Source organism: Callospermophilus lateralis, chromosome 8, assembly GCF_048772815.1.
Source record: "Callospermophilus lateralis isolate mCalLat2 chromosome 8, mCalLat2.hap1, whole genome shotgun sequence".
NCBI lineage: Eukaryota > Metazoa > Chordata > Mammalia > Rodentia > Sciuridae > Callospermophilus > Callospermophilus lateralis.
The window spans coordinates 112,418,330-112,431,393 of record NC_135312.1 but is presented as its reverse complement, the minus strand read 5'-3'; the positions used below and the strand labels follow the sequence as shown (position 1 = coordinate 112,431,393).

General features: G+C 40.9%; 1 protein-coding gene across 3 annotated transcripts in view; it reads left to right on the top strand.

The window, feature by feature from the left end:
* Tmem131l (transmembrane 131 like) overlaps window positions 1–13,064 on the top strand; it is a 167,360-nt gene that overhangs the window by 127,703 nt on the left and 26,593 nt on the right. For 2 of the 3 annotated variants that reach the window (XM_076864819.2, XM_076864818.2), the window contains exons 25-26: window positions 151–779; window positions 8,294–8,442. In XM_076864819.2, coding sequence (XP_076720934.2) covers window positions 151–779; window positions 8,294–8,442 — 778 coding nt within the window. The remainder of the gene's footprint in view (window positions 1–150; window positions 780–8,293; window positions 8,443–13,064) is intronic. The other variant, XM_076864820.2, reaches the window with a different exon arrangement.

The window sequence follows — 13,064 nt, the reverse complement described above, 5'->3', positions numbered from 1 at the left end:
GAGAAACCCCACAGGCCCAAGGCAAAGGGGAGGTAGAACTCCTTAACACATGCATACCTGCATGGTTGCCTCCTCCTTCTCGTGGGTGCAGAGACAGAGAAGTATGGTTTTATCTGCCTTTATGTTAAATGTCTTTCATCTTAAATTCAGAAGCAATTGCAAGAACTTTCTCGACACGTACGGCCCTTCTGACAAAGGCAGAGGGAAAAGCTGCCTTCCAGTGAGCACTCCGCCCAACAGGGTCCAGAATGCTGCCAAGAGGAGCCCAGCCACCTATGGTCACTCTCAGAAGAAGCATAAGTGCTCAGTGTACTACAGTAAACACAGAACCAGCGCATCCCTGGCCAGCAGCGCCAGCACTGCTACTGAGGAGAAACAGACTTTGACCCTGGGCGGCTCCCTGTCTGCTGCTAAAGAGGACATTTGCACCGATGTCATGGGTGAGAACTGGGTCAGCCTCAACTATGCAAATGGCATGAGTGTCAACCTGCAGAAGAATTTAACCCTCCCCAAAAACTTATTGAATAAAGAGGAAAACACACTGAAAAACACAATTGTTGTCAATAATACTTCTTCAGAATGTAGTCTGAAGGAGGGAGTACAGACATGTATGTTTCCTAAGGAAACTGACATTAAAACTTCAGAGAACATAGTTGAGCTCAAGGAACGAGAGCTCTGTCCCCTGAAGACCGCTAAGAAACTACCTGAAAGTCCTTTGCCAAGAAACTCACCTCAGTTCCACCAGTCAGACTTGCCAGAAATGTCCAAGAAGCATAATGGTAATCCTTTCCTCCTCCTTATTTCTTCTCTCCATTTTGCCCCTTGTCATTCTGGATGGGATTCGTTCTCACCTGTGACCTTTAGTTTTAATTGTGGATGCCGAGTGTTCTAGTTCCTACACCGTGTAAATGTTGAAATGTGACTTGTGAAATGCAGAGTTTTAAGACAAGGTACCCAGGTTTTAGAATGTCGTGGCTAGGAGGTTTGATTGTAGTACAGAAGTTCAGAGGGGTGTGAATGTCGAATTTTACTGTTGGGAGGATATGGACGCTTTTTTCTAATTGTTTGTTTTTAGCTTCTCAGACTGTTTGCAAAAATTAATTAGTCCCTGCAGTGTTTCCGACTGAACAGAACCTCACCAACCAACCAGCTAACATTGATTTATTTATTGATACTATGTCATGGTCCCTAGTCCTTGGTTCTTCTCGGCGAGCACCCGTCTGTTAAAAGAAGACAAGTGTTCTCATGTAGCAAATACAGTTAGTGGAAGTACAACTAAGCTCAACTGCGTTAACGTTGGCGTTACACCTGAGCTGATCTCTTGGTCCCGTGGCAGAAGGTCCTGTGTCCTCTCCCCTGTCTTCCCTTCTTCTCCCTCTCTTCCCCGTCTCTTCCTCCATCTGACCATTTTAATGTACACATTCTTGTACCTGTTGGAAAAAACTCGTTGCCTTTGGTCTTAATTTGAAACATTTAAATACAAATAATCGTGTTAGCCAGCTTCATGTTATTGCAGTGAAATACCTAAGGCAATTAACTTAGCAAAGATTTATTTAGCTCATGATTTTGGAGGTTCTAGTTCAAGATCAGATGTCACCATTGCTTTGGGTCTCTAGTGAGGGTCTCTAGGGAGGTCTCTAGGGAGGTCTCTAGTGGAGGTGCCAGTGATGGGATCTCATCAGAGCAGATTGCTCATATCATGAGCCAAGAAGCGAGGAAGATACTGGGGTCCCATAATTGCCTTTGAGGGCATGTTCCCGATGGCCAGAGGCCCTCCCACTGAGCCTCACTTCCTAAAGGTTCCCCCACCTCCCAGTAGTGCTAAACCCAGGGACCAAGCCTTTAACACCTGGGCCTTTGGAGGACACTTCATGTTCACACCACAGTGATAACTTCATATTTTTACTATTCTGTGATGTAGAGAAGGTACAGAAAGGTCATGGATTGACTAATTCTCAGGAGCTTTATGTATTTAGTTAAAGAAAACTCAAATTGAATTTTGACTGTTTCGTAAAAGGACATTTCTAATGTAAAAGGAAGTTGGAGTCCTGTGGGCAGAATGTACTTTGGGCCGCCGAACGGGCATTCTCAGCACCTGGTTCCGACCAGCTGGTACTGTTTCCCCTGGCAGCAGGGTGGACATGTGAAGGGGGCGCGTGTCTGCAGGGTCCACACTGTGTCCACCTGCTGTGTGAGTTTGCCCCCAGATAACGCAGTTAACCGGATCTTTAAAATCAAACCAGATGACTTGTCTGCAGGTACTTGATGGTGGGTGGGTGGTGGGTGGGTGCCTGTTGTACTCTTTCTGACCCACACTCTCTCAGGGCCCAGACCACAAAACCTTTGGGAAAAGGTGAGGTAGTGGAGTGAGTCCTCATGGGCCTCTTCCTTGTTCTCTTGAGTCATGTGGGCCTGAGTACAGTCCTTGGCGTGGGCTGACTATGCGCACTTGAGATAATAGTCGTCTGAGGGAATCACCCTCCAGGAGGCTGCTTCTGCCGTCTCTCGGGCCGTGGAGTGTCTGGACGACCATGCCTGCTTATTAGATGGCCAGGAGGGACTTTCTGCCACATCAGTTCTTTGAAATGGACGAAATGTAGTGCCAGAGTGGGTCAGAGAATTTGCTCTGTGCTTTACAGTCCTTCTGTCTGGTACTCTGTATTTAATGCCAGTAGTTGAGCCACAGTCACCACGTGTAACAACATCTCAGTAGGTGTGAGCAAATTTAATTCAAAAGTCCACAGACATAGGATTTGCCTATATCATTGTGGGTGGTAAACCTGCCCAGAATCCTTCCTGTGCGGATTACTAGTATGTTTATAATGTTTGAAATGAAAAATTTCTCCCACTTCAAGAATCTTTTAATCTGTTTTTTGGTTCAATCAGCAGCATGTTGAGTGGTATCATGGTGATTGTAGATCAGACCATGTCAGTGTTGATGATGAATTTTTTGGCTTTCCACTGTGTTCAGACCAGCAAATTCAAAAGTGCTAATTCACGGGCTGGGGTCTTAGTGCAGTGGCAGAGTGCTTGCCTAGCATGTGTGAGATACTGGGTTCGATTCTCAGCACCACATATAAAGTAAAAAAATAATAATAAGTAAATAAAGATCCAAAGGTGCTAATTCCCAGGCCTGTATTTTTCTATAGAATTAATGTGTCAGCAGGAGAATCCTCATAGGGAAGTTTTATTCATGGACATGGACAGTGAAGTCTGCCTTCTGCATCTGTGGGTTCTACATTAAAGGATTTAACTATCTGCACAGTCAATCTACCAGGGACTGAAAATACTCAAAGTCAAAAATATTGCATCGGTACTGAATTCATACACTTTTTTCCTTGTCATTGTTCCCTAAACAATGCATATAACATCTATGTAGCATTTACATTGTATTATGTTATTGTAGATAATCCAAAGATGATTTAAGTTATGTGGGAGGATATGCATAAATTATGTGGTATTTTATACGAAGGACTTAAGCATCCTTGGAGTTTGTTACCTGAGAGGGTTCTGGAACCAATCCCTTATGGATACTTTGGAACAACTATATTTTGTTGTTTTATGTTTGCAACACTATTCTAGGAAAATATTAAAATGCCAAAAAAAATGTACAGATAGCCTGCCATCAATTTATAATGTAAAAGCTGTGACAAGTTAAAAATGAATTTGGACAGAAATCTAGGTGAAGATAATTAACAGTTGGAAGGTAGAATTTGTAATTTCTTAGTAATATTAAGGGCTTGTGGTTCCTTTGTCAAAATTGGAAGGAGACAAGTGTAATTGAACAAATGGTAAAGGGTCATCTAGTGGCTGTGGAAACCATAGCGTGTGCAGGTTGCTCAGGAATGAGAAAACTGTATATACAAGAACCTTCTGCGTTTCAATTCCAACCTTGGGCATTAGTTCTTTTTTTACTTTGGAAAGTATTTTACTTTGTGGAAAGCCTGTCATTCCCAACTCGAGATCCTTTCTAGAGTCTGAGGAAAAGAGTTTTGGTTTTTGGAACTTATCTGACCTAATGGTTGAGGATCCTAAGTTCCGATTTCATCTGTTTTACTGTGTTGTTCAACAGAATTGTAAACTTCCACTGACTCTGTTGAAACTGGTTAATGTGCCTCCCACATTTTTATCCATTTCTTCCAGGTTGTAAGGCTGTTCTGCAGAAGAAATTTTAGTGGTTAAGATTGCTTTTGGGAAAGAGGTGGAGCAAATCCTTTGTCTTAAGAGTGTCTTCAGTGATTTTCTTAACCCATCAGAACTCCTGGGGGCCCTGGGAGAATTGTACAACCCATTTTCTGGTTCCCGCCCCCCTCAAAGAAAAAAATGTTCCAGCTTCTATATTAATGGTTCTGACTTTATTCTTCTTTTTTGAAAAACAATGTTTTCTGGATAGCAGAAGACCTGTCTCGTTGGGTGCCTATGCCTTCCCCCTGCCTTCCCCTGAGGGGCCTGTAGCACATGGTAAATATATATGCCTGATAGAAGTGAAGGCTGTGGACAGATTCTCCTGGGCTCTGTTTTCCCATACTTTTGTTTTTTTCTTTTTCTTTTGGCATCAACCTGTCAAGCATGATAAACAGCTAAAATCTTCAAAGGTTTGTTACATGTTCCAGAATCTCTTGATCATCTCACAGGGTGAGGCTCTATGTGTAATGTAAATGATCTTTTGAAATAAGATATCTTTTCAAATATTTATAGCTATGATTTTTAATTATATGATTCAAATACTATAGATTTAGAATAATGGCTAAAGTTAGGCTGCTTCTTGGTCTCAGCATTACTAAAGAGAAATAGTTAGCAGATTACCACATTGCTTTTTTCTTACAATTCTGTAAAGGACAGTAGACTTTTCTACTTACTAATGCCTTGGAATTAACAGTATCTGAAAGTTCTTACTGAAATGGACACCCCCAAAATTTCTGAAATAACTGTATTTGCAGAAATCACAAAAGATGTTCTTTCTTATTTATAGATACTAATAACTTGAAAATCTATTCAAGTTATTAGAGATCCATTATTGGAGAATATATGATTAGATTATAATCCTTCTGAATCATTTGAATCATCTAATCATTCTAAATAATGATTAGGTCCATTATTCAGAATATATGAGATGATTAGATTTTAGATAGCAAAACTTGAAGCAAGGTGCTGGCTAATTCACATTTCTTGTTTTTCCATTTGGTTTTTGCTACAAGCACTTTTTTGAAAAATGATTGACAAATAAAAAGTTCTGCATATTTAATGTATATACCGTGGAGGGGGGGTGTACCATCTTAGCTGCTTTCCCAGCCCTTATGTGTACATCTTGATGGGCTTGGGAATAAGCATTCGTCCTTGAAATCGCCACCACCATGAAGTCCATAAACATCTGTCACCTTCCAGAGTTTCTTCCTGCTCCCTTTATTATTGTTGTTTCTTTCATTTGTCTTTGATTTTTAAACTGCAGCAAAAACACTTGCTGTGAGGTTATGGGAATATTGCAAGCTTAACAGGAAGACTTGGATTGGCTCCTTTTAAAAGTATATACTCAGTAGTTTCATATTCTTGAATATTATTTGGGTACACTTTTTCAATCACCAAAGAATTTGTGATTAGCATTCATCTTACTGTCCATCCTGATTCTTAGCCCCACAGAAAGCATTGTTAATTTCCTAAAAATCTTGGCTTTACCACTTTCTTTGGGTGGTTTAGTTTTGGCTATTAAATTGGGGTCCTCCTTAAGAAACTTTGGTGATCAATACTTTAGGTGCTAAATTCTTGACATGAAGAAAACTTAAGGAAAACTGTTTACTTATAAAATAAGAGGCTAGGAAAGCAGTGGTTCATTCTTCAGAGGAGAATATCTGTGTTCTGTCTCATACTCTTGGCTCCCAGGATCCAGAGTTCCCTTGCTTTTGGCTGTCCCCTGATTGGTTCACAGCGGTGGATATTTTCCTTTGTGGAGGTCTAACAGCCAGATTGTGTTGTAGAAGGAATTACATTTTAGACATCATTTGGCACAAGAATGACTTTTACTTTTGACACCTGTGAGAGCGGGCAGTGGTAATGTTTCGGCAGGGCTGCAGTTGCTTACTTCAAAATGTACAGCTTACAAGGGGACCCAAAAGGTGTGTCCCCTGTGTCCTGTAAAGAAGATAGATCTCAACCCCTTGGCATATGGTTGACTGTCCATCCTGTAGGGACAGAAATTCCTTGTAGAGTTCCTTAATTGCCTTTGATTCAGAATCTTTTTGAACCCTGCTGTGAAAATTTACTGCCAGCTATTGACAGTGATCAGATTTGCCTTTGGACTCTGTCAGGGTCTCTTCATAGCCAAAGGCGTGAACATTCTGTTATATTTTATGTAATGAGTTTAGCCACAAGACTCATTTTGTATACCCATGTATTCCTTGCCACATTTAAAGACTGTAACTCCAAATTAACTTTTTGTACCTAAACTATAAAAAATCCTGTGTCCCTTTTCACAGTATGTGCCGTTTGCTTGGCCATTGTTTTTATAGTTTCTTGATATTTATGTCACTTTGAGTTAACAGAAAAAGTATGCTTACTTTGTGTTATTTAAAAAAAAAAATCTGTGTATCTTGCTTTGAGTTTCATTTGTAGTGTCAGAATCTGAGGGGACTCAACTGCTCCTTTCATCTTGTGAGTTGGGAGATTTGCACCCCCCGCCCCCACCCCTCAGGTCCCACTGTCTGGTCAGGCATCCATTCTGCCAGGGCCTGCTGTGGCCATCTGAACTTTCTCAGATTTTTGAGATACCATTAAGGGCGGGGTACGGGGGGGATAGGAGGCAGTAGAATACTTTGTTTTAAATTATAAAACTGAAGCCAGTTGCTGTGGAGTTGTGCCTTCATTGTGAATTAAGGGATAGAAGTAGTTTACCTATTAAGTCACCTAAAAGCAAAATGGCTGGAGGTGTAGCTCAGTGACAGAGTTCTTGCCTAGCATGTATGAGGCTTTGGCTTCCATCCCCAGCACACCTGCTGCAAATGGAAAAGGCATGCTTTCAGGTAAGGTTCTCACCAGCACATCCCACTTCTGGATCATTCACCTACTGTTGGTTTCTTGCTTGGCCTGTGGGTGCTATTCACTTGCCCAGGGAGAGGGCCTTCCGTGAAATGACATGTGTCCTTTGGTGGTGATGCTTTATGCTTCTATCTGTATACATGTACACAGACAGGAAAGGGGATGCTGTGTTCCTGTTACGACAAACAAACTGCAACTCTGACTACTCACATGACATTTAATCTCATTATATTCTAATTAGTGGTGGAGAACCCAGTTCTTTTCTTGTGTCACCCCCAAAATGTGATTGAAATATATGTATATATCATAAAATTTCCCACTTTAACTATTTTTTGGGGGGAGGGTGCTAGGGATTGAACTCAAGGGCACATGGCCACTAAGCCACATCCCCAGCCCTATTTTGTGTTTTATTTATAGAGACAGGGTCTTATTGAGTTGCTTAGTGCCTCACTTTTTCTGAGGCTGGCTTTGAAGTCGTGATTTCCCTGCCTCAGCCTCCCGAGCCGCTGGGATTATAGGCGTGCACCACCACGCCCGGCACTTTAACTGTTTTTAATTATAAAATTCACTGACATTAAGTATACTCACGTTGCTGTGCATGTGAACTGTCCATTTTCATCCCAAACAGTAACTCTGTGCTTGCTAAGTAACACCCATTTCTCCCTTTCCCAGTGCTGGGAACCAGCATTCTACTTTCTATCCCTTTATGGTGGATGGATGACGCTGGGTCCCTTTTACAAGTGGAATCAGGAAGCATTAGTCCTTTTGTGACTGGCATATTTGACTTAGCATAATGTCTTCAAGGTTCCTCCATGTTGTAGCTTATATTAGAATTTTGATCTTTTTTTTTTTAAATCATCCTAACAATTCCAGCTGTTCAGTTCAGTATGCTAAGTATACTCACCGTAGGTGATGAATCAGGCTGAACAGTATTTCCTTATGTATATGCGGCACCCCCTCACACTCATCCATCAGTGAATATTTGGGTTGTTTCCATCTTTTGTCTATTATATAATGATGCTGCAGTGAATACTGATTTCCCCCCTCCATATGCCTTTTTCCTAGACTTCTTTTAATGATTGTAGAACTCTTAATTTAAATGCATTTTTACTTATAAACAAAATTAGTTTCTGGAGCATCATGGATGTCAAAAGTAATCTTTAAGCCTAAAAGTGATTAAACCAAATGAGATGGCTTGATATAGGAAAAAGGAATATGAATGGAAAAATTTAGCTAGAAATTGAATTGTTTTTATTTATTCAAGGGAATAACCAGCAAGTGCCTGTCAAGAATGAAGTAGACAGTTGTGAAACTTTGAAAAAGGTCGATACAAAGTCATCTTCAGAAAAGAAGATTCACAAAGCTTCTAAAGAAGACATATGTTCTGAGAAACAGGACATGCCTTCAGTGGAGGTCTGTATTCCTTTTTAAAAATTTTTTTCTTACTAAAAGAAATATAACATGTTTAGGGTATAGGATGCAAATATTTGTATAAGAAATGTATTTCTTTTCAGTATATTGGAATCATATTGGGAATTTGGTGTGGGTTTTCAGAAAGTTTTATCTTCTAAACAATATGGAGGGAGTACTAAAATAATTTTTAGTGAAGCCATATAGCTTTGTCTCCCTATGGTACCTATTCCTAAGAAAATGGATTAACTCCAGCAGTAGAGTAGAACCAGATCAGGATCTCTTCTGTCCATTTGGTACCAATATCCATTATTTTAGGGCATACTCTTGTTGAGTCACCTTCTTTCTTTGTCCCTATGACTATCATCATATTCTCTCCAAAAGGTTAGAAAAGTATTTGTGATATAATAGAAGAAAATTCTCCTGCAGTGAGTCAGAAGCTAAGTTTGTAGATCAAAAGAGCCTACTGTGTACACAAGGAAAGGTTGACATATAAAAATGGATATGCATACATTCTAATTAAATTAACTGAATTTGGAGCGTAAAGAGATGTGAAAACAGGAAAATCAGGAAACACAAACTTAAGCTTGCTTGGCTGCCTCAAACTTCTCCACAGGAACATCTCATGCTAAAAAACAGCAGTGAAAATTGGAACAAAGAATATTGTGTCTAGCCAAGTTGACACTCGGATTCAGAGGTGATAGGTAGACAATCCTTAAACACAAATGAATTTAAGAATCTTTTTTTGGGGTGTGTGGTACTGGGGATTGAACCCAGGGCCTTGTGCTTGCAAGGCAAGCACTCTACCAGCTGAGCTATGTCCCCATCCCTAAAGAGTCTTACTTGAAAAGGCAAGTTAATAAAATTTAGCCAATTGAGATAGAAGTAAAAGTATAGACCCAAAATAAAAGTCTCTTGTGAGGTTTCAGTCCATTTTATTTCCAGAACTAAGACTACACAGTGGTCTTTACAACTGCAGAGCATATTGCATATATTAAAACTTCAGCAAAAAAAAAAAAAAAGAAAAAGAAAAAGAATTTCTCCAAACTACAGGAGGTGGGATTGAGAGGTAGATGAAAACAAGTTTTAATTTTGATCTTTTTTGGTAGAGAGCCACTACTATGTGAAATGAAACTTACAGTTTAAAAGCTTAAAAGAATAACTTAAAGTGTTTTTACAGTCTTGGTAATCTTAGATCCTTAAGGAATTACTATATCACATGGAGAAGGAACAATTATTTGAAAGTTGTCAGTTCCTGTTGACAATTTCAGTTTCTTTTTCTTACTTTAAATTAATATAAAACTGAGCCTTAAGTTTTTATTTAATAAGTAACACAGGTCCCATGTTATAAATTATTCCCATAATTTCTCCACCATTTGTACATATGTTTCTAGAAAAATACTCAAGGTTAACGTAATGTCAGTGGGTGACCTTAGTTATTTCTGAGTGGTGGGAGTTCGGGTGACTTCTTTACCCCTTCTTCATCATCCTCTGTTTCACTTAAACTTATTAAACATGAATCTTTCATTTAAATAAAAATGTAAGTGCTGTAAAATAAGTTGCAGACATTCTGCAGTAGGAGTTTGCAGCATGTCGAGAAAGGTGAGAGTTTTCTCTGTAATCAGCACCAAGATGAGCATGTAATAGAGGGCGTGTCAGAGAGTCAAAAGCCAGGTCAGGCTGCAGTGGCCCTGGGAAGCCCCTGGAGGAGAAGGAAACTTGTATGGAAAGGAGGAGGAGGAAAGGTGGGCAGGGGAACCACTGAGTCCCAAAGGCGAGGAACAGCTGGACACTGGGGAACAGGTAGCCAGTGAGTCATCTGCCTGTGTAGCCACCCCTACTCAGAGTAATAGCCTGGAAGGTCAGAGTCCACCAGATTGTGAAGGCCTTTGAATGTTAATTGAGAGTTGAGATTTTATTCCTTCAGTCTCCATGGGAAACACAAGGAGGTGGGTGGTGTCTATCGAGAACTAGAGAATGGTTGCCCGATACAGAATTTTACAATCAGAATTTAAATTTTTTTTAAGTTTTCGATGGACACGATACCTTTATTTTATTTATATATTTATTATTTAATGTGGTGCTGAGAATCTCACCCAGTGACTCACATACGCAAATGCTTTACCACTGAGCCGCAACCCAGCCCTCAGTCATAACTTTTTTTAATTCTTTTTTTTTTTTTAATATTTATTTTTTAGTTTTTCGGCGGACACAACATCCTTGTTTGTATGTGGTGCTGAGGATCGAACCTGGGCCACACGCATGCCAGGCGAGCGCGCTACCGCTTGAGCCACATCCCCAGCCCCCTCAGTCATAATTTTTAAAAGCACATTTGTGCAAACCAAAAGTGTTTTAGAGGATTTGGCCTAAGAGTTGCCAGTTTTGGACCTTTGATGCAAATCATGGAGAGCTGAATTGTGGGGTGGAGGGACAGTGGCTGACTGAACAGTGACAAATAGCCTGTAGGCTCTGATCTTCCTGACAGGTATCAGTTGGACATCTTTTTAATCAGTTTCACAAAGACTTGACAGATTGCTTCTTACATAGAACTGATGTAGTTGTAAGTGCTTGACTGAATGTGTGAATAATGCATTTTTGAAAGATCAGTATGGGTGTTTGGGAATCTGGGGTGGAGAGGGAAGAAATGGATATCAGGTTTCTTCTAGCATGGATGCTGTCACTCTGCTAGGAGACATGCTGTCACCAAGACCTATATTTAGATAGGGACCAGGGTAAAGGATAGGATGAGTAGAAGAGAGACATTTAGAGAAGAAACCATCAGGACTTCTTAGCACTTGGGTAGCATAAAGGAGAGGAATCACTTTTTTTTTTACACAGCCATCTGCCACGGCAACAGCAAGGTTTAACACCTCGGTGGCTAGAAGATGAGAAATTGGGATTTATGTAATAAGCTTCTTTTCACATCTTTCAGAGCAGTGTTGCATCATAGGAGCATGGACTTCACAGCCAGGATTCCTAGGTTTGAATCTAGCTCATGCACACTCACTCTATGAAATGACATTGGGCTAATGTCACAGTGCCCTCCTTTTGTAAAACGAGGATAATAGTTTTCCTATGTCATGGGGTTGTGAGGAGGAAATGAGTTACTATGAGAAGTGCTTAGAATGGCAGGCAGCCAAGTAGTAAGTACCAAAGCAGTGACAGTTATGATGGCAGTTGTTACAACAGGGCGGGTTACGGGCTTTGGGGCCAGTCGTGTAATAGATGCTGGGGGGCTGGATCTTCCATGACAAGGGAGACTGGAAACTTGAGCTGGGGGAGTTATCCCTGTGGAGGTGAGACCCAAATGTTGCCTGGAGTTCTCTGTTGCTTGTGTGGCAAGAAGATGGTGGCCTGACTGACACTTGGGGAGCCTCGAATTTGCAGATGGGTTACCGGTACAGGTACAGCAGAGGAACAAAGAGCTCAGCTGAAAGACAAATAGGGCGTGCTTTCCAGAGCAGAAATAAAGTCATCAGATGCAGGACATAGGGAACCAGTGAAGTGAAGATCTGCGTCTCTACTCTAAATGGCTTTAGAGGCTTGCCCATTGGCCTGCAGCGAAATAGAAATTGGTTCTGAGATTGTATGCCGGGAGGAAAGGTGGTGACCGATTACTCCAAGGTCCCCTTGGTCTGAGATGGTCCTGAGGAATGGCAGTACTGCCCCTGGTGCCTGTCTGCCTCATGTGTGGGCATTATTCCTTCCCTTAAGCCCTTGCCCCAGTCCCAGAGTCTTTCCTGGATCCCAGAGCCAGACTTAGCCCTCCAACTTCTGTCCTTTGTGATGCAGTTTTCTTAATTTGTTGAGTTACTTTCTTCCCTGTGTGTCTTTGGCTTTAGCTGCTTGAGGCTGTGGGGCCTTAACCATGTGTCTCTCAGTCCTTGCACTCCGTCCCTAAGGCTATGCAATCCCTCCCGCTCTGGTCTGTGAGCCTGTTATTACAGACATGTGTACCTAACAGTGGCTGCTGGCTCAGCAGGAAGGATGCCAGCCTGAGGGACTTAGGGGACTCAGATGGACCCTGTGGCCATCCCCAGCCAGGTTTAACCAAGGTGGATTTTCTGGTTCCGAGTTGGGGGCTGTCCTTTGCCATTTCTGTGTGTGTCTGACTCACTCCCTGTTTCTTAGAATTGTACTTTGAGGTCCCCTGAGTGTACTTTCCATTTCATTGTTCGTTTAAAGAAAATCATTCTCAATAAACACATTCCCAAGTGCAGTGCTCAGTGTTTGTTTTTCTTGCACATTCTTAGGGCCTAACTTTGCAGCTTAGAAAATTGTATAAATCTGTCTATAGTATGTGGAGAACATTCTTCCAGATTTATTGGTTGAAGCCCAAGTTTGAGAGCCATAAACTAAATTTTAACCATAGCTCTGGCTTTTTATTTTCCTTTAAGCAATTTTTTTCCCCTTTTAGGAAGTAACCCATGATTCTTATAGAAGCCTAAAAATTTAAGGGGGAAAAATCTACACAAAATGAACCACTTTTAGAAGTTTATTTGTTTTCTATGCAGATTTCAAAAAAGTTTCTTACTTCACCATCATAAAATAGTGAGGAAAACAGCTATTATTATGGGTAGGCTTAATGTCATGATTCTTATTTTCTCAAGTGGTTGAATATTAGA